The sequence below is a fragment of the Nematolebias whitei genome, chromosome 14 (genome assembly GCF_014905685.2).
Source record: "Nematolebias whitei isolate Nwh7 chromosome 14, NemWhi1, whole genome shotgun sequence".
Lineage (NCBI taxonomy): Eukaryota > Metazoa > Chordata > Actinopteri > Cyprinodontiformes > Rivulidae > Nematolebias > Nematolebias whitei.
Genome location: NC_056511.1, coordinates 20,434,431 through 20,455,511, shown reverse-complemented (window position 1 = coordinate 20,455,511; position 21,081 = coordinate 20,434,431). Strand labels below are relative to the sequence as shown.

The window sequence follows — 21,081 nt, the reverse complement described above, 5'->3', positions numbered from 1 at the left end:
GAATAATTAGGTAAGGATCCCCTGGTATTAGCGTTGGTAATCTTAATTGCTTCTCCAGGGCTGTTTCTAGGATATGGGTAAAAAGATCTGTTCAAAACAACCTGGAGCATGTGTCAGTGAAATAATAAAAGCACTAAGCAAAAACATTGTTAGGCTACAAAATGATTGTGACTCTGAGTGTGCGTGTGCGTGCAATCGAGTGGAACAGTGTATCAACTACTCGATAACGTGAGGGTACACTGGAACCATCCACAAAAAGAGAAGCAGGCAGGCTTTGAATACATTGCATCAGTGACTTTAAATAATAAATGTAAAAGCTTTGATTCACAGCCTTTCACCGCCAATTTTGATGCAGCACAGATGAAGGCATCTAGAAAACACAAATATTTCCTCGTCTTTCTCCAGCGTATTGAAGATCCAAGGTATTGGTGGTGGATTAGTGCTTGTTTATGCCAAGATAATAACGCAGACTTTAAGTAGCACATCTTTTTGGGGGCTGTTTGTTCAGATAATTTTTGTAGTGCACTTTAAAAGTCAGAATGTCTTTTTAGAAAATTTAAATTAAATATCAAACCTATGTGTCTTTAAATAAATTTCTGTACTCATTTAAACCCATCCCAGCCTGCTGCTGGTTCAGATCCAGTTGATGTTCTGTTCAGTCGTGTGGCTCTCCTTGCTCTGAGCGACACCAGGTTCAATAATCTTTCTAGCTCTTCCTCAGAACCTGCCAAACCAGCAGATCTGAGCTCTCCTTGACCCTCCTGTAATCCCCTCATTTGCCCAGACTGTAGGTTCCAGGTCCTTATTGGAGGGACGAGTTGAGCTGGGTGCAGGTTCAGGTTCAACGGGCTGGGCAGGTATCCTTCATAGGCTCGTCGAGTTGGTGGTAGAGTGTCATAAAGATTCTCTGTGTTTTCACTTTGTGCCATATCATGACTGGACTCTCTGAACTCCTCGTAAACAGGTGAAGAGCTGTTCTCAAAGCTGTTGGAGCTATGCAAATCCAGGTAGTCTCCCATGCCCCTGCTCCTTGAGGCCACACTCTTTTCTCCTCTTTCATGCCTCCTCTTTTCTTCATTGTGTACACTTTGTTTTCTCTCCCACACACCTGAACAGTTCCTCTCCCACTGGAAGGTGCTCCTCCGGCTCTCCTGTCTCCACTCATGGCTGCTGTCACAGCCGTAATCCATCATTCTAGAGTCCAGCTGCAGAGACTGCGTGCTGCCTTCACGCCTGATGTTCGGCTGGGCATCACTAAGGTCATAACGTGATCCTAGTGTTGGAGGACAAAGCCGTGATGGTGACAACCAGCTTGAAGCATGAAATGAAGTCTCCCACTGATATGCTGTAAAAGAAAAGATTCCAAAATGTTACAAGTGGCTTGAGAGGATGTTATGGACAAGAAGCACCATTTTAATGAGGAGTTGAAAAATATCCAAGCTAGCATGCTGTGTTAAAGCTTTATTCTATAATTTATTGCATTGCATTTAATTAGGCATAGCCCATTGAGATCACAGATCTTTTTTTTCATGGGAGGCCAGGGCATGAAGGTAGCCTAATATGCATGTTTTTGGACTTAAAAAAACTAAATTATACTAAGTTTCTGGAGACAGTTACGTTTTCACTGTAATGTGTGTGCCACAATTAGCACCTGTGTTTTGATCAGTGTTTGTACAGTATAATGATATTATCTGTCAACAGGATTATTCACTGAAAGGTGTCACATAGGTAAATTTGCTGCACATTGTAATATTATATGTTATTTAGGAGGTAGATTGAGGTGACATCAGTGAAAATCTTGTGATGTGTCAGTCAAGAACTGATATACGGTGGCCGACATGTGCAAACGTGCAGCAAACACGTTGATGAAAACAACAACAACAACAAATAAACAAATGCAATAGAAAAATGCTGCAAAAGAAAAAAATCTGCAATCACAGAAAATAGACAGAAGAGAAACCAAACAACAATAATGCATCAATAAATGCATAGGAAAAATGATGCAAATACCAAAAACACTAAACCCTCCCAAAACAACTGCAAGTAAGAACTGCTGCAAACTCACTTCTCAAAACAAAAGTGCACCAGACCGGTAAGGGACTCGACCACCAAATCATCTGGGGACAGACCCCCTTATAAAGACATTGTAGCTGAGCAGCCACTGGCCAAAAAGTGGCTTATTTTAAGTTGAATGCACACTGAGTACTTGAAGCTACAACCCATTTTACTTTGAAGATAAATGTTTTGTGGTTATTTTAAGCATTGTTGTACAAAAATTGGAGTGATGTGGCTGTAATTGGCTTGGGATGGATGGTGCACTCAATAATTTCTGACAAAATTCTAAATATCACAGTTTTTGCAGTGTACAGTATGAAGAGTATCTAAAGAACATGTTTTATATCCTCCTAATGTATCATAATATATTGGCATTAAGATAGTACATGTTCACATCATAAAGATTAGTGAACTTTGTATAATATTTAGAAATATAAAAAAAATAATGGGGAAAAAAAACTAGCCTGTTTTGCAAATTGCGAGACAGATTTTATATTTATCAAAACACTAATATCAGTGATATAGCCACATAATATACATTAACGTTATTGGAAGTATTTCTAGGTTAGATTGGTAAGTTTTAGAAAAGTGCCAAATCATCTTAGCTGGACTTACTACTGATACTTGTTTTGCTACCCCTACCCCCTAATTCTGAAAAATGTCATACTGTGGCAAAATTCTCTGATTCCTTTTTCATGATTATCTTAATATATTGTCACTGATTTTCCTATGAAATAGCAAATTACATGATTTACAGCCATTGTCTAACCAATGTTTTATTTTCTACATTAATTTAATGTATGCTTCCTTTTATGATTGTCTACTGTTGTCTTTGTTGTCTACTGTTGTCATCACTCTTTGTTAAAATCAGGTCTCTCTTGTAAATGAGTCCACGAGGCTCACTGGGATTAACCTGTATAAATAAAGGTTGAATTACTTTACTTTTAACAGTAGCTCCTTTTGTTTCATTATATTACCAAAACCTAAACCAGCCAGTAGGGAGAACAAACCAGTGTATCTGTTGTGCCGGTACCAAGCCCAGGAAAATCGTGAGAATTGAGCCAGGAAGGGTGTCCAACGTAAAACACTTTTGTCAAAACTAATATGAGAGGTCATCTAAGCATCACCATACCAGGTCGATCAAGGCCCAGGTTAATAACAACCGCCACCGGTGCTGTTGACAAACAGGGTTTCAGCAGAAATTGTGCTACAGTTAGTCCAAGACCACGGGGCGGGAAACATGTCAGGAGACAGAAGGAGAAGAGGAAAGTGAAGAATGTAGGACTGAGGGTGGCAACTCTAAATGTGTGGACAATGACAGGCAAAGGTAGAGAGCTGGCTAACATGATGCAGAGAAGGAAGGTAGATGTTTTATGTGTCCAAGAGACCAAATGGAAGGGCAGCTAGGCTCGCAGCATTGGAGCAGGGTTCAAACTGTTTTACCATGGTGTGGATAGAAAGATAAATGGAGTAGGGGTGGTCCTGGAGGAGGAGTTGGCAAAAAATGTAGAGGTGAAAAGAGGTAATGTGTCTGACCGTAGATGTTGAATATTGTCAGTGGTTATGCTTCACAGGTTAGATGTGTGGTAGAGGAGAAAGAGAAATTCTTGAAGGAGCATGATGAAGGGATAGAGTGTTCCCAGGTATGAGAGAGTGGTGATCAGAGCAGACCTGAATTGACATGTTAGTGAAGGAAAAAGAGGGGATGAGGAAGTGATGGGTAGGTCTAGTGTCAAGGAAAGAAACCAGGAAGGACAGATGGTGGTGGATTTTGCCAAAAGAATGGAAATGGCTGTAGTCAACACTTATTTCCAAAAGAGGGAGGAACATAAAGTGACTTATAAGAGTGGAGGAAGGAGTACGCAGGCCGACTACATTCGTGTAGAAGAGGAAACCTGGTGGAGATTGGGGACTGTAAGATTGTGGCAGGGAAAAATGTGGCCAGACAATAGAATGTTGTGAGGAATTCAGAGAGGAGCTGTTAAGGGTTGTGGGTGGTAAGAAAGAGCTTCCAGATGACTGGGCTACTAAGGCAACAATCATTAGAGAGACAGGTAGGAAGGTAGTTGGTGTGCCATCTGGACAGAGTAAAGATGATAAGGAACCATTGAGGTGGAACAGTGTGTGTGTGTGTGTGTGTGTGTGTGTGTGTGTGGTGGTGTTGGTGGTGGGGGCAATGTTTTGGGTATTTGCAGCATTTTTCTGTTGCATTAGTTTTTTTTTTTTTTTTTTGAGTTTGCAACATTCATGTTTTGCAGCGCATTTAACTGTTTGTGGCTCGTTGCCTGTTGGCCACTGCAGAAAGCAGACAGAGAATCCTCAATTTTGAAAAATGAGAAACAAAAAAATCTAGTTAATGTCAGTCAAACAAACAAATACTAAAAGAATGAACATGCAAAAATATATTTAAACTTAAATTACAAACTGATTCCCACATTTTATTTAAACACTAAGCCAATTAACCTACGTTCACAGTTTTCAACATTTCCTATATCTGTTGGTTAGGGGAAACAAAACAACTTGTGTCAGAATCCATTGATCAGTGCATGATACAATAGTTCTACTAATGTATAGCAACAAACATTGTTAATTATTCAGATAAAAGTGACCAAATAAACAACAGTTTCATGAAAAGTAACATAGTTTAAAATTATTTAATTTACCAGTCACTCAATCTGGTAGGAATTTTAGTTATCTGCTAAGTTTTACCTGGAATTTCCTTCTTTATTCTTTACATTTAGAACAATCTGACTGCTGACCTACTGCAGACAGAATTTTTACAATTTCTTTCTAAAACCCCACTTAAATAAATACATAAATAAAATAATGTCTTGAAGGAGAAAAATGACAAACATTTGATAAGCCAAGATTTACAGTTGCCCAACCTCATTGAAACTCTTTTTGTATTCACAAAAGGGAAAAAAATACATACTTTAAAAGAAATGTTATTTTCCTTTATGAATGGTATGTATTTATTTGTATCTTATTAGGTATATTCTGAGTGGCATTGTAGAGCTGTGATTAGAGCTGTCGTTGCACAGCAAGAAGGTTATAAGATCGCCTCCTTGCCTGGGACCTTTTTGGATGATTTTAGATGTTCTTCCCATAAATGTGTGCATTATCTCTGGTACAACTGTTTCCTCCCACAGACAAAAAAATTCTATGCTAGATTCATTAACTCTAATTGTCCCCAGGTGAGAGTGTGAATGGTTGTTTGTCTTGCTTCCCTCCATGGGCTTCTTCTCTTTCTTTCGGCTGTTCCTTTTTCAGTGGTCGCCACAAACTCGTCCTCCTCCACCTCACTCTGTCTGTCCTCATTCCATCTACCTCCATGTCCTCTCTAACTGCATCCATTATCTCCTTTTTGGCCTTACTCTTTGTTTTTATCTTGGCAGCTGTATTTCGAACATTCTTCTACCAATATACCCACTGTCCCTCCTCTGGACATGTCTAAACCATCTCAGTCTGGTCTCTAACTTTATGCCCCAGTCCTTCAACATGTGCTGTACCTCTGATGATCTAATTCCTAATCTTATTCATCCTTGTTAGTGCCTAGGAGAACCTCAACATCTTCAACACCACCACTTCAAGTTCTTTCTCCTGTCTTCTTGTCAATGTATAAAATGTATTTGTATTTGTATAAAAAATGCATTTGTATAAAAACAAATCTGTATGCCATTTTATAACTGTCTATTGTTGTTGCTGTTGTCCATTGTTGTCATCATTCTTTGTTGAAATCAAGTCTCTCTTGTAAATGAGTCCTCGAGGCTCAATGGGATTAACCTGTCTAAATAAAGGTAGAATGAATGTAACTGTCTTCAAACCACACAACTTACCTGATCTAACTAAACTTTTCCTTTGACCTTTGCTGCCACTCTTTTGTCACAAATCACTCCTGAAACCTTTCTCCATTCACTCCATCCCGGCTGGCCTCTCTTATTCACCTCTTTACCACACTCCCCATTTTCCTGGGCAGTTGCTCCAAAGTGCATGTAGTCTTGCCCTTTTGTGACCTTTGCTCCTTGTGGTCTCACTGTTCAACCTGCCTCACTCATTTGTACACATAGTTTATCTTGTCATGTTTGGCATTCATTCTTCTTCTTTCAAGTGCATAACTCTACCTCTTTAAGTTTTCCAACTTTTATATGTTCTCACCACATGTCACAATGTCATTTGCAAACATCATAGTGCACAGCAATCACTGCCTGACCTGTCTATCACCAGAGCAAACAAGAAATGGTTCAAAGCCCCGGGCACTCAATAGATGCACACTTCTCCGCCTGGGTGTATCCCGGGTGTGATGGGTTCAACGCAGAGAACCAATTTCATCATTATATGGTAACATACAATGAGGACAAATAGCACTTATACTTTAAGCTGATTCTTGATGCTATCCCACCTCCACCTTGAAGCTATCTGTCACTCCTACAACACATCTCACCACTGTCCTGCTGTCCTCATACATGTCATGTACCAGTCTAACATACTTCTCTGCCACTCCAGATTTTATCATGCAATACCGCACCTCCTCTCACAGCACCCTGTCATGTGCTTTTTCTAAATCTACAAAGACACAATGGAGTTCTTTCTGACCATCTCTTTACTTTTCCATCAGCATCCTCAAAACAAATATGGCATCTGTGGGGCTCTTTCTTGGCATGAAACTGACACTGCTGCTCACAGTCACCTCTCGTCTAAGTCTAGCTTCCACAACTCTCTCCCAGATCTTCATTGTGTGGCTAATCAACTTAATTCCCCTGTAGTTGCTACAAATCTGAACAATAACCTTGCTCTTAAACATGAGCACAAGCACACTTCTCCAATCCTTGGGCATTTTCTCATTTTCAAGAATGCTATTATGTAGTTGAGCCAAAAACCTCACTGTCATCTCTCCTAGACAATTCCATAACTACACTGGTATGTTATCAGCTACTAATATATTATTATTATTATTATTATTAATTTTATATTACCTTTTTATTTTCAGTTGATCTCTACTTTTCTTTCTTTTCCATTGTCTTCATTCATTAGGTTCTCAAAGTACTCCTTCCATCTTCCCGTCACACTACTCACTTGTTACCTTAACAAGCCTAATGCGGATCACATTCTTTCCAGCCTGGTCGCTTTATCAAGTCAATCAAAACAAGTCCTTCTCCTCCTTAATGTCCAGCCTCTTGTACAACTCATTATGTTTTCTGTTTTGCTTTTGCTACCTCCCTCTTTGCCCTATATTCCTGTCTACTCTCTACAGTCCTCTCACTGTCATATTTATTTTTGTCTCTTCTTCTGGATAACCCCGCATTTCCCTATTCCACCAACTCCCAAGTACCGTCCTACCTGTCTCTCTAATTACTGTTGCTGTAGTAACGCAGTCATCTGGAAGTTCTTTCTTACCGAGAGCCTTTAACAGCTCCTCTCTGAATTCCTCACAAACTTTTTTCCCTCGCATTCCACCATTTGATCTTCTTCTTTGATTTTACTCATTTTCTCTTCTTCACAACAACAGTCATTCTACACATCACCATCCAATGTTGTCTAGCCACATTCTTTCTTACCACAACTTTAAAGTCCTAAATCTCCCTCATGTTACCTCTTCTATAAATTATGTAGTCCTTTAACAACATGGTGAAGGACAGTATGGTGTGTCTGGCAAGATTAAGTCAGGTCCTCTGGACGGATTCTTGTTTGTTGAAATGCTTTGGCTTTTATCCAAAAGACTTCTTCAGTCTGAGATCTTGCAATAAACTCAGGCTTATAAATAGCACCTGGTAATAGTGGATCAATCAATTTGCTGCTGACAGCCAGAACTAGTTTTTCACATGCAAAAGGAGGACCATCAGGCTGATAGTCCTCCTTTTGCATATGAATAGCTGGTTAACTTGTTGCAAGATATCAGAATGAAGAATTTTGGATAAAAGACAAAACATTTCAACAATCAAGAATCCATCCAGAGGACCTGACTCAATCTTGTTAGATTTATCCAGAGCCCTGTAAAGAGAGAGTTGCGACACTCCCATAGACTCCCATAGAAAGAATGGAATGCGGAAGTCACGTGGGTCATGAAGCGGCAAATAGTTCCAAACAGCAGCGGTTCCAGCTTTGAACGTAGTTCATTCTCCATGTTTTCTCCAGTAAGTTGATGAAAATACGACAATTTTTTGCCATTTTGAAGCGTTATCTGACTGTTCTGTACCACAATTTATCAACATTAATACTTCATGTCGCCAGTTTTAGTTAATGAAACATGTTAAATTGCTAATTGTGTTTTAACTGCAGCTGCTCTGCAACATGACAGTTTAAACAAGTCTATTTCTAATTCAACGTTTTAAAATATCTATTACTGCTTAAATTTTGCAAGGTGGTCTTTTTTAAATTTATGGTAATTCCAGTTACTAAACTCAACTAGAAAATATTTGGCCTTTTTTCCTGAGAGATTCATTCAACCTTTATTTAGACAGGTAAATCCCATTGAGCCTCAAGGACTCATTTACAAGAGAGACCTGATTTCAACAAAGAATGATGACAACATGACAAGATTGACGTAATTTAGTCAAAAGTTATAGATCATTTGTCAAAGACTGCAGCATAAATTGTGACATTATAATTAAAGGAAAAACGTGATTGTGGAGATGAATCAATTTTTTTCATGTTTTCCAGGTAAACCACAGGAGAATGACTTCATGAACTGAATGTTGCATTCAAAGTATCGTAACAAGATCTCATTTTCTGTCTTCCCAAACAATAACAGCTTAATCAAGATGTTTGAATAAAATCACTAACTCCATAACCTTCACAAAGTTGGTATTTACTGCAGGACTGTTCATTTACATTAGTTTTATATTATTAGTTTAGTGTTTGGTAATCATGGGTCAAGTTGAGATGAGACTCTTTCAAGACAGAACAAGAAAGAAGAATTATTATCAAGAACATATCAGCATCAATAAACTGTAGGACAGTAACAAAAAAACTTATTACACTATCACAGGTACAATGAGATGGAGCTGGGAATTATTCTTCATGCCAGTTGTCTTCATCTGATCTTTTGTAAAAATATGTCAATTTATTTTCCATTGTTAACATTTTTCTTTGCAGGACTGCGCTAATTTTCTTGTCTGTGAGTTTCTTCTATCCTGCTTATGTATTTTTTGTGTTCTAATTGTTCCCTCAGGTTGTTCATCTCTGTTCCCTGACTGCCTGTTGATCCATCCTCCTGGTCCTGTTGATCCTGGATCATCAGATCCTGACATGTCCCCGTCCTCTGAGGACACATTTTCATCTTTCCCTCATCTCACTCGCCTCATTTCTGTTTCTTCCTTCCTCAGTCTCTGAAATTACAACAGCACTGTTAGAATGAAGATTAATGTTCAATAAAAAATATGACATGTCTTATTGTACCACTGTTCGTACCAAAGTTTAATTTAGAAGAACATGTGTGATCACTGGTCAGCTCACTGGTCAGATCACTGGTCAGCTCACTGGTCAGATCACTGGTCAGCTCACTGGTCAGCTCACTGGTCAGATCACTGGTCAGATCACTGGTCAGATCACTGGTCAATGGATCAACATGCAGTGGAAGTTCTGCTGTTCTTCTCATATGGTTCTGGTCGATGAACAAATGGTTGAACCTCCTTCTGTCTCACACGTCCTCACTGTGTCTCTGTGAACTGTCCTCTCTCTAAATGTGCCTGTAGAGTGACATTAGTTTATTTTCTTGCACATTTCTTTGACAGTTAAACATTTTGAGCCCTGATTGAAAATGTTTGTGCAGATTAAATTTACAGCTCTCACTTTGTGTTGTTGTGATGATGATGATGATGGTGCTCCTGCTGACTTGAGATGATGTACAGGTATTAATAAACAGTATAAATGGCAGTAAAAGTACTTTATTAAAGCTTGTTTTACATTTTACATATTTTATAATAAATTGTTTGGAAATTTATTTTTGCACAATTAACACTTATTTTGTCATCAGTTATGATTTTACAGTTTCATTTAAATTAACATTTTAATAAATGAATTACATTTTTACAATAGTTGTCAGGCTACAATCAACTCAGTTATCCAGGTACTTGGTTGCCATAACAAAAAAAAAAAAAAAAAGAAAAAAATAAACGACAAATACAACAATTATATTCAGGTCTCTCTTGTAAATGAGTCCTCGTGGCTCAATGGGACGAACCTGTTTAAATAAAGGTTGAATTAATATCTTCTATAGAAATCAAGAATTCATCCAGATGATAAGCTGGAGCAGATCTGAACTGCTGCATGGAGGACAAGGTGGAGCATTCTCATGCAGAGAACATCAGAAATAGCTTTATAACAGCTGTTAGTTACTCTGATATTTTATTTATCGTGTGTAACGTTATAAAACACTGACATGGCTATATTGATCATTGTATTGCATATAAAAAATAATTCTAACAAATATGTGTTTGCAGACTCATTCCCTTCTAAAATTTAATGATAAATGTATCAGCCACTTCTAAAAATGCTTTAATAAAATACATAGTCTGTGAAATAATCAGTAATCAGTTAAGTAATCAGTTCGTTGCTGCTCAATAATTACTGAAAGACGCCAGGTAAAGTAAGAAAAGTCGATTTTTGTGTTATGTTGCGCCAGCAGCCGCTCAAACTGACTGACAGCGATGAGCTGTTTGGAACTATTGGGAGCTGCATGAACCACGTGACCGCGTATCGGCGAGTTCAAAGAGTGTTGCAACTCTCTCTTTATAGGGCTCTGGATTTATCTACCTGGATTATTGAGCATTAATCAGGACACAGTATGGTGTGGTTCCTTCATCAACATGTCCATTCATGTATGCTCCAATCATGGCTCTCCTCCCTGGGAATATTCTCTATCCCTTCATCTAGCTCCTTCCAGAATTTCTCTTTCTCTTCCACATCATCCAACATGTTGAACATAACCACTGACAACATTTAGCATCAGATCTTTTACTTCTACCTTCAGCCACACCACCCTATAGGACACTTTTTCCACCTCTACTATCAGAATCAGAATAATCTTTATTATCATTGCACCGAGATACAACGAGAACATGTACGTACCGTCGTCTGAAAGATGGGCTGAGTGCACGAAGCTGCCACTAAAAAAAGTGTGGCCCTCATTATTCTTATTCAGAATAATATTTTTGCTTAGAAGAGAAAAGGCAAGAAAACATGAGGAGAGATGGTATTAAAAAAAAGATCTCTCACGCCGTGTCCTAGACAGGGCACGATTTGAGGCATAAAAAAACCCTACCACAGCAAAGCAACATAAATAGATGGTATACATGTACATATAGGCCGGTGAAGACATTTAATTTTTAAGCGACAGTCATAGCATAGTCCAGAGCCCCCCCTCTCAGCTATTGTCCAGATAAGAGGTGTTATTCATCACCAGCTTGGTTTAGGTTCACATGTCCACGGCCTTGGGAAATGGAGGGGTGAGGAGACAGACAAAGCATCTTTGTTTTTTCAAAACATGCCAGGAGGAGTTGAGATAAGTCTGCCCTCAAGGCCAGTTTTGGGTCAGGCAGAACTCGTGAATTTCTGTTTCTGCCTTTTAAAGTCACCAACCAATTTGCTGCTGACAGCCAGAACTAGTTGTCTATGATACATGTTATGCTAAGTCCTCCTTCAGGACCACAACTACTCCATTTCACTTCATAAATATGATAATAATAATAAAAACTGAATTTTCTCACAAAGGATCAAACCCCAATCTACCAGGTGTAAGCAGGAGCATCCCATTCCATTTTTAAAAACACTTAATATGGTGCAAATAAAAGCAATCAAGAACATTTTTTTTTTTTAATTTAAGTTTATGCTCTTCACTGGAAATAAACTACAAGAACTTTAAAGTACCCCACAACTTCCTACAAACTAAAACAGGAAGATTGCATAATTTATGATTGTGCTAATGAGCTGTAAGTGAAAAGGTATATTGACAGAGTGAGAAGAGTCAGACAGGTCAGTCTCAGTGTGGGATAATGGCTACGCTTCATTAGTGTGCTGGGAGAACCAACTCCTGGGGTGCGTTGCATTACATGTGGACCGAAAAACTCAATGAAAAATCTATGCCAGCAAACCACAAAACTTTGAGACTCTTTGCCAGCATGCCACACTGCTAAAGCACCTGGGTTTTTGGTTGACATATTTCCAAATAGTTTAAAAGAGAGAGAGTGAGAGCGAGAGAGAGAGAGAGAGAGAGAGAGAGAGAGAGAGAGAGAGAGAGAGAGAGAGAGAGAGAGAGAGAGAAATGTTCTTACAGTCCACAGTGTACTCTTTGAAGAACTCTATAGAAATCTTATTCTTGCTCTGCAGGCGGTGACATGCTGTCAGTGAAATGTAAAAAAACAACAACAACACCTTATGGGACAGAAAACATTTGATGATGAAACTGTAATAGAAAAAAAAACAGATTTCAAAATAATAAAACGTAAATGATGACAGTACGACAGTAAGAGGAAGAGCAACAGTGCAAGCACAGTTATCGTTACTTCAATTGGAGACTTGCCCCATTTTTGAAGAGCAATGATACAGTAATTCCTGTTCACCTTGTTGCAAATGAGAATTTATTTTTATGTGCAAACTTTTTGCAATAAGCATGAGTTGGCAGTGATGGCTGGTGGTAAAATTGTTTGAACAAACTTCCATTTTAAAATCATATTTATTAAATTTGGTTAGAGGTTAGAGAAGGCGAGCCTTTGATCAGAAGGTTATTGGTTAGACTCCCCGGACCGACAACATCAAAATGTGGGTGGGAAAGGTGAAACACCCACACCTGCCTCCACTCTGGGCCCTTGAGGTCTTGACCTTTAATAACCCCCACCATCAGCTCCCCCGGGTGCCCTAGATGGCAGCTCTCTGCTCCACACAGAGGGCTGTGGTAGCTCAGGAGTCTGTGATTGAGTCAGGAAGGGCATCAGGCGTAAAAACAATTGGCAATTTGTGCGAGTTAGTTTTCTCCCTGAAGAAGGGAGCAGCCGAAAGAAAAAAAACGATTGCCTCTACAGAATTATCATTTAGACAGCTGCCCAGTAAAGTCCAAGGATGTTTTTGAGACATGTTCAACCTTTTCTACCTGAAAAGTTAAAAAATAAGGTGGAACATGTCAAAACATGAACTGGAGATGATTGTCCACACTTGTATCTCCTTGCATTAAATTATTATAAGGTTATTTTCTAAACATAAAAGTCTGTGATTGTCTTTAGTTGGTACAAATGCTGCAGCAACACTTTTAACTCAAACAAATGAAAGAAATTCATATGTTTCACATATCACGTTATTGACTCTTCAACTCATTACATTCTGAATCCATTCATATGTTGATGTTAATTTAAGAGCTCTACATGGTCAAACTCCTGAGTTTATTTCTAAAGCCTCACACATTTCACCTCGGTCCTTTAGGTCATCTAACCTAAAGTTATTAGTATTTCATAACGAATATATTTTTGAGGGAATTGGGTCTTTTAAGCATTTGCATTTTTGTTGAATGAACTTGCCTGATTTTATTTTGTACTGTATTGACAACATTTGTTGTTTGACATTTTCTAAAAGTTTTTCTTATTCCTTTTGTGAAAAAAAAAAACAAAAAAAACATTTAACATGTTAAAAATATTCTATAACCACATGGAAAACATGCAGAAAATGTGTTGCACGTTATAAAAATCTTTTTATATGTGAAGTTTTTTTTGTACAAATCAGACAAGCTTATTTTTGTTTTTACATTTTGCTAAATTATATAATCATTTTCTTCATCTTTTTATATAATCGCATTTTACTTATTTTTCATATAGTTGCATTGTAATGTATTTTTTTTTCTGAGAAAGTGGCTGTGTGAATAAATATTATTTACTTGTTTTGTTGCCAGGTCAAAAACAAATACATCAATAAACATTCCTTAAGAACATGATTGCTCAGCTCATTCAATGGTGTAACTCATTCTTTACTTGCATTCTTGGCTCCTTTCTTGCCAATCTTATATGGATTCTTCAGTTAATTCAAAATGCCTGAACAGATTATCTTCATGCAGTTCACAATATTTATATATATATATATATATATATCAGCTTGACATAAAACTGATTCTTGTAACTTGTCTCTTACATTTGTATCTAAGTGGATTAGCCCTGAATTTAAGTCTTACTCTTTGACCATGTCCTCAAGGCCCATGATTTATTCCCTTTTCTTAAATAACAACACAAATGCTGAAAACTGATTCTTGTGGGTTGGATATTTCACAAGTATTGCACATAGTGTTTTAGTCAGGAGATTTATGAAGGGATCATTTAAAAATTTGTGTTTATTGATGTTTATATTTAATTGTGCATGTTTAATTGTAAGAAAAACACAATGCAATCATGTGGTCTTCAAAGGACAATAAAGTTTTTGAATGATCATTATTGTACTTCAGTGAGCTGCTAATGAAAAATGCATAAATCCAGCCTTGCACTGGGGAAGCACTGAAATACTTCTAAAATATACTGTACTAAATATCTGAGAACTGAGAACAAACAGACTTTGTAACAATGAGCTAATTAATATTGATAGTGAGAGACAGGGGCACACTGATCTCATGCTGTAGGTGTATTACTGCTTCTGGTCTGGAAGTATGTCTATAAAAGCAAAATCATGCATTTGTTCAGAGAGGAAAGTCAGTGGTCAAACTGTAGCTGATGCCCTATTTAGTGTGAAAGAGAAAAAAGTGTTTCAAGTAATCCTCTTCTTCACTGTTCACTGCAGATGTGAGGCTTGGCACTAAGGGACGTTGGAAAATCCTTTGAGACTTTCTTTTAAAGTCTGAAAGGCAAAAGTTTCATTTCGAAATTTGGCCTTCCGTGTCAAAATTCAAGATGGCTGCCCGCATACATGTGTATTTATATATATATATATATATATATATATATATATATGTGTGTGTGCGACTCTTGAGAGCTAGATAACTTCAAAAGTTAGCAATGTGCTGGCGTCAAATTTGGTGTGAGGCTGCATGTATGCTTAAAAATGGTCATTATAAAAGATGGGTTGACAAGTCAAAACCCAAGATAATCACCTACACACACTCACACACACAAACACACAGGCAGATGTGTGTGTGTGTGTACATATATATGTCCATCCATCCATCCATCCATCCATCCATCATCTTTACCCACTTCTTCGTTTTCGGGATGCCGGGGTCACTGTCATGTCCAGCCATCACTGTGTGAGAGGCGGGGGACACCCTGGACAGGTCTCCAGTCCATCACAGGGACACGTTAGAGACAAAGAGACAAACAACCATCCACTCACTCACACCTAGGGATATTTAGAGTTACCAATCAACCTGACATAAATATTTTTGGTCTGTGGGAGGAAACCGAAGCACCTAGAGAAAACCCAAGCATGCATGAAGAGAACATGCAAACTCTACCCAGAAAGGCCACGGACCAGGATTTGAACCAGGGTAACCTGCTCACTGAGAGGCAGCAGCTCTACTACCTGTACCACCGTGCTGCCCGTGTGTATATGTAAAGATCTTAAATATATACCTGTGTGTGTGTGTGTGTGTGTATATATATATATATATATATATATATATATATATATATATATATGGTGGTGAGAACAGGGAACAGTTGGAAGAGAACTTGGAGAGGTGGAGGTTTGTACTTGAAAGAAGTGGAATGAAAGTCAGCCATACGTAGTAAGACAGAGTACATGTGTGTGGATGAGAGGGAGGCCGGTGGAACAGTGAGGCTACAACGAGCAAAGGTCACAAAGGTGCAGAACTTCAAGTACTTGGGGACCACTGTCCAGGAAAATAGGAAATGTGGTAAAAAGGTGAAAAAGACAATCCAGGCAGGATGGAGAAACGTTTCAGGAGTGATTTGTGACAAAAGTGTGTCAGCAAAGGCCAAAAGAAAAGTTTACAGGACAGTGGTTAGATCAGCAATGTTATGTGGTCTGGAGACAGTGGCAATGACAAAAAGACAGGAAAAAGAAATGGAGGTGGAAGAAATGAAGGTGTTGAGGTTCTCCTTAGGAGTGACAATGATGGATAAGATTAGGAATGAGATCATCAGAGGTACAGCACAGGTTGAACAACTGGGAGATAAAATTAGTGAGGACAGACTGAGATGGTTTGGACATGTCCAGAGGAGGGACACTGGGTATACTGGTAGAAGGATGTTAGAAAAGCAGCTGCAAGGAAAAATACAAAGAGGAAGTCAAATGAGAAGATATATGGATGCAGTTTGAGAGGACATGGAGGTAGTTGGAGTGAGGACAAAGTGAGATGGAGGAGGATAACTTGCTGTGGAGACCCATGAAAAGCCAAAAGAAGAAGAAGAAGAAGAAGAAGGCTCTCCCACTTGTTCATTTTCATCTATAAATCAATCCTTGGTCTGCTGCCTTCTGAAACCAAGGCCGTTAGGCAGCAATGTAGGAGGGCGGAGCGAAAGTGGAGGAAAGACAGGCAGCAGGTCTCTTTTCAAATACTATTGGACCTCACAGCCGCCTTTGACACCATCGACCATGAGATCCTCATTGCTAGGTTGGAGCAGTGGGTGGGCATCACATGGTCAGCCCTCATTTGGTTCAGATCTTACCTCGCTGACAGATCCTTTTGTGTCTCCATCAAGGATTTTAGTTCTGCAGCGGCAGAGCTTAAATGGGGGGTTCCGCAAGGGTCCATCCTGGGTCCCCTCCTATTCTCTTTATACCTGCTGCCGCTTGGTGCTATTTTCTGGAAACACAACATGCCCTTCCACTTCCATGCCGATTACTTTATTGACCGCTGAATTTACTTCCCCCTAAGACACAATGCCACATGCTCTATTCAACCTCTGCTCGACTGCCTGGCTGACATCAGGGACTGGATGGCTTTAAACTTCTTAAGTTTCAATGAAAAGAAGTCTGAAGTCATGTTGTTCCCTCCCAATGACACGATCACAAACCACTGCATCGACCTCTCCGCTCTAACCCTGTCAGAAAAACAAAGAGTCACTAATCTGGGAGTGATAATGGACCCTTCCCTGAAACTTAACAATCATGTAAACATGATTGTTAAATCATGTTTCTTCCAACTGAGGCGGCTGTCTAAACTGAAGCCCATATTGTCCAAAAATAACCTGGAGACAGTAATACATGCATTCATTACATCTAGGCTTGATTACTGCAGTTCACTCCTGTTTGGTATCAGTCAAACCTCCATGGCACGACTACAACTGGTCCAGAATGCAGCAGCCCGATTTTTAACCAGTACAGGCAAAAGAAAGCACACTACACCAGTTTTGGCCTCACTGTACTGGTTACCGGTTCACTTTCGAATCCAGTTCAAAATACTACTGTATGTCTACAAATCACTGAACAGTTTTGCCTCCCCCCCTCCCCCCATTCTCTCTGATCTGCTACAACCATATGTCCCACCACGTTCCCTGAGGTCAGCGGACCAGTTGCTCCTCACAGTTCCAGGAACTCGTCTTAAGAGCAGAGGTGACAGGGCCTTCTCTGTAGCAGGACCAAGACTCTGGAACAAGTTACCTCTGCTTGTCAGACAGGCCCCCTTCCTCTCGGTTTTCAAGTCCTGTTTCAAAACCCACTACTATTCGGTGGCTTTCCACACCAGATGATCTGTGTTTTGAATCCGTATGCTCCACACTGGTTTGTCGTCATTATCTGCATCGTTTTTATGTCTATATTCTGATTTACTTCATTTTGTATTTTGCTTTGTGTGTTACCTGTTGTCCTGTCTGTACAGCACTTTGGTTGGCCTTCAATTCAATTCAATTCAATTCAATTCAAAAATACTTTATTAATCCCAGAGGGAAATTATCTGCTTGTCGCTGTTTTAAGTGCTCTATAAATAAAATGGTATGGTATTGTATGGTATGGTATGAATTTTCCTCCCTTATGTCACAACATGCGTTCTCAGGTCATCAGTACCTGCAGCGTTCCATCAGTGTGTACTAAACTTGGCAAAAAGGCCTTTTCTTACTCTGCTCCTGTATCCTGGAACATCTTGCAACAGGAACTGAAGCTGTCTACCTTAATTTCTTTGGGGGATTTTAAACATTTGATAAGGTCAATAGAAACATCAACACAAATACGTTCTTGCTTTTAGTATTTTACCTTGTTTTATATGGCACCTTGATTTTATTGTTTTATAATGCTACTTTTATTTTAATTACATTCTATTGTAGTTTATTGTTGTCTGTAAATTACATGTTGTCTGTCTAAAACAAGGCTCTCTTGCTAATGAGTCCTCGTGACTCAATGAGACTAACCTGTATAAATAAAAGGTTGAATGACAGAGGCCATGACACAAACAGTAGAGCACAAGTAAAATACCTGTAAAATGTCTCTCGAAAAGCTGACAGGGTTGGCCAGTGATGGTGTCAGTGTAATGCTGGGCCAGAAAAAATGAAGTGGCTGCCAAGCTGAGGTAGCTGTGCCCTGGCATCATTTCAATACACTGAATTTGCCATCAGCTGGCCATGTCATGCACTGACGCCAGATCAGGGTGTAGAGATGTAAAAGTTCTGAGATGTAAATTGGTGTCTGTTCATGTAGAGCTCGCCAAGTCGAAACCAAAACCTTGAAATTCACTTGATAATGAACTGGGAGCCTATGAAGTTGTTTTAGAAGTGGAGTTATATGACAAGTATGGTATATGACAGTACTTAGCAGTTGTGCACATTCTGAGTATGCAGAACATGACTCAGCAGCTTATGGGCTGCTACTCAGAATGAGGACAACAAAATTTGTAGGGGGTGTCTACATACTCAGTGACATATTACCTATCCCAAGTGACCTGTCTAAACATTTTCAGGCAGACACCATAAACATCTCTGCTATACTTCTAAATGTAAATGCCACTATTGACCAGCTTGCTCAACTAAAGTCACCAGATAATGGGTCCAAGGCAGTAAATGCCCAAGCAAATAATATGCAGTAACATGTATACCTGTCTGTTAAAGTGACTGCCATGACAGATAGATTTTTCTACCTGGATTATTGAGCAAATGACAGATAGCACTGCTACGAACTTTGTATCCCTGAAGGCCAAACATATAGACTCCTTGATTGAAAAATTAGGAAAATATTTCAGACTGTAAAAGACAATGGTATCTTATTGGCCTTCAATATTTTCGATTCTCTGACTGTTCCCTGTCCCAAGAAGGATGAAGCAACATCCGATGAACTTGGAAAAATGAGTGTGAAAACACTGGCTGCCCAATTCTTGCCTACAAAGACAGAAAAGCTTTATGCTGAATTTCAGCACAGGAGATACCATGTTGTTGACCAAGTTCTCCCAGAAATGCCAAATGATATGAATGTTTGTTTTTGAAATGCTTATGAAAAAGACAGGCTCCTTAGAACCATTCTTCAGTAATCTCCTGCATACGGTGGTTCTCACACTGACACTGAGTAATTCTTAACCAGAAAGGGGTGCCAGTGCATGCAGATAACTAAGACCAGGGGTCTCATGTACAAAGGGTGTGTTCACATAAAAATGTGACATATGCCCTTTTTTCCCCAAAAAACTTCAGATGTATCAAGAATGAAATGACCGTGGAAATGTGTGCAGCCTCATGCCAACTTTTGGCTGGAGTAAGCACATGTCTATGGTTATTTGTCCATTGGTGACAATTAGAGGTAAAATTGAGAAGCTGTTAAAGATGTGAAAAATATTATTATACACACCAAGCACACATGATGAACAATTAATGCAGCCACATGTATGCAATTAGATGAGTGGATATATGTAAAAGCATGTGCAAAGTGGTACAGAAAATACTTTAAACAACAATGGGTAGAAGGTATAGCAAATGGCACAATATGTAGAGAGCGTATATTTCTAGCCCACAATAACTGGCTCATCAGCCATTTTAGGCTTCCAAGCACAATCCTTTTGAAAATGTGCTTGGAGCTGCAGCTAGTCTTGGATCGTGACAAAGCGAGGAGTCTGCCTGTCCACATACAGCTTCCACACTGGAGTTCGCAGCAACAGGGGCATTCCGGAGGGAGCTGACAGACCATTTGAGACTGTTTCAGTCAACCATGAGCTGAGCCTTGCCAGCTGTGTGGGATGGACTTATCTGTATGTCAACCAGGTATATCAAATTCCCTACAATGCAGTTGAACAGGCTGACATTAAAGCACAATTTTCAATGACAGCCAATTTTCCTAATGTAATCAGAGGTATCGACTGCACACACATTTCTATAAAAGCACCCTCACGGGATGACTGTTATGTTAACGGGAATAATTTTAATTCGGTCAATGTGCAAATTCAATGTGATGCACAAAAGCAACTAACCAACATTGTGGCGAGGTGGCCTGGTTCAACGCATGATTCATTCATTCTAATGAACAGCATGGTTGGGAACAGACAAGCTGACAGTGCAGGATGGGTGGCTTTTTGGTGAATAAATTCATTTAATCGTCCCAATATTTCAGACCATTTTTTTTCCGTAATTTCTGTGGAATTATAAAATAGGTGAATGTTGGAGTGTTTGTGGACTTTATGAAAAAACTTTGTCTTTTCTTGAAGGAAGGCATATTGTTCTTTTCATATCCAACCTCTGTTTGCTTATATGTTGTTTAGATGTAAATGTTTTTGAAAATAATACATTTCCATAGGAATAAATTTGTCTTTCTTCTGTGTGCTTTTCTGTTCTTCATCTTTCTGTTTATGAATGAGCTACTGAATTTCTATCATACAACCAGTGACTGAGCTATATAACGTGATTCCTGCAGATATTACCTTTCACTAGAGACCTCACTGATGTTGAAGCAAAAGTTCAAAAGTTAAACACTCTTAATATTTAGATCCAATTAGAGACTCCGAATAGATACTTTGGAAAACACATAGACATACCCACAGAAAAACATGCCCAGAACAGTAATGTTTTGTACTATTTTTAACAGATTTGAACTAGCAATAGGTAAGACTTGATTATAAGGCCTTATTTGGGTTGGCAGTCCATCCCTCCATGTGCAGAAACACAAAAAAGGAAAAGAATCCAGGCAAGAAAACAG

At 39.0% G+C, this 21,081-nt stretch overlaps 1 protein-coding gene across 1 annotated transcript in view; it reads right to left on the bottom strand.

Annotated features, from left to right (window-relative positions):
* Positions 1-602: 602 nt before the first annotated feature.
* LOC119420010 (protocadherin Fat 3) overlaps positions 603-21,081 on the bottom strand; it is a 139,602-nt gene continuing 119,123 nt past the window's right edge. The window contains exons 51-52 of the mRNA XM_037687379.1: positions 12,324-12,389; positions 603-1,345 (exon numbers count right to left, since the gene is read on the bottom strand). Coding sequence (XP_037543307.1) covers positions 603-1,345; positions 12,324-12,389 — 809 coding nt within the window. The remainder of the gene's footprint in view (positions 1,346-12,323; positions 12,390-21,081) is intronic.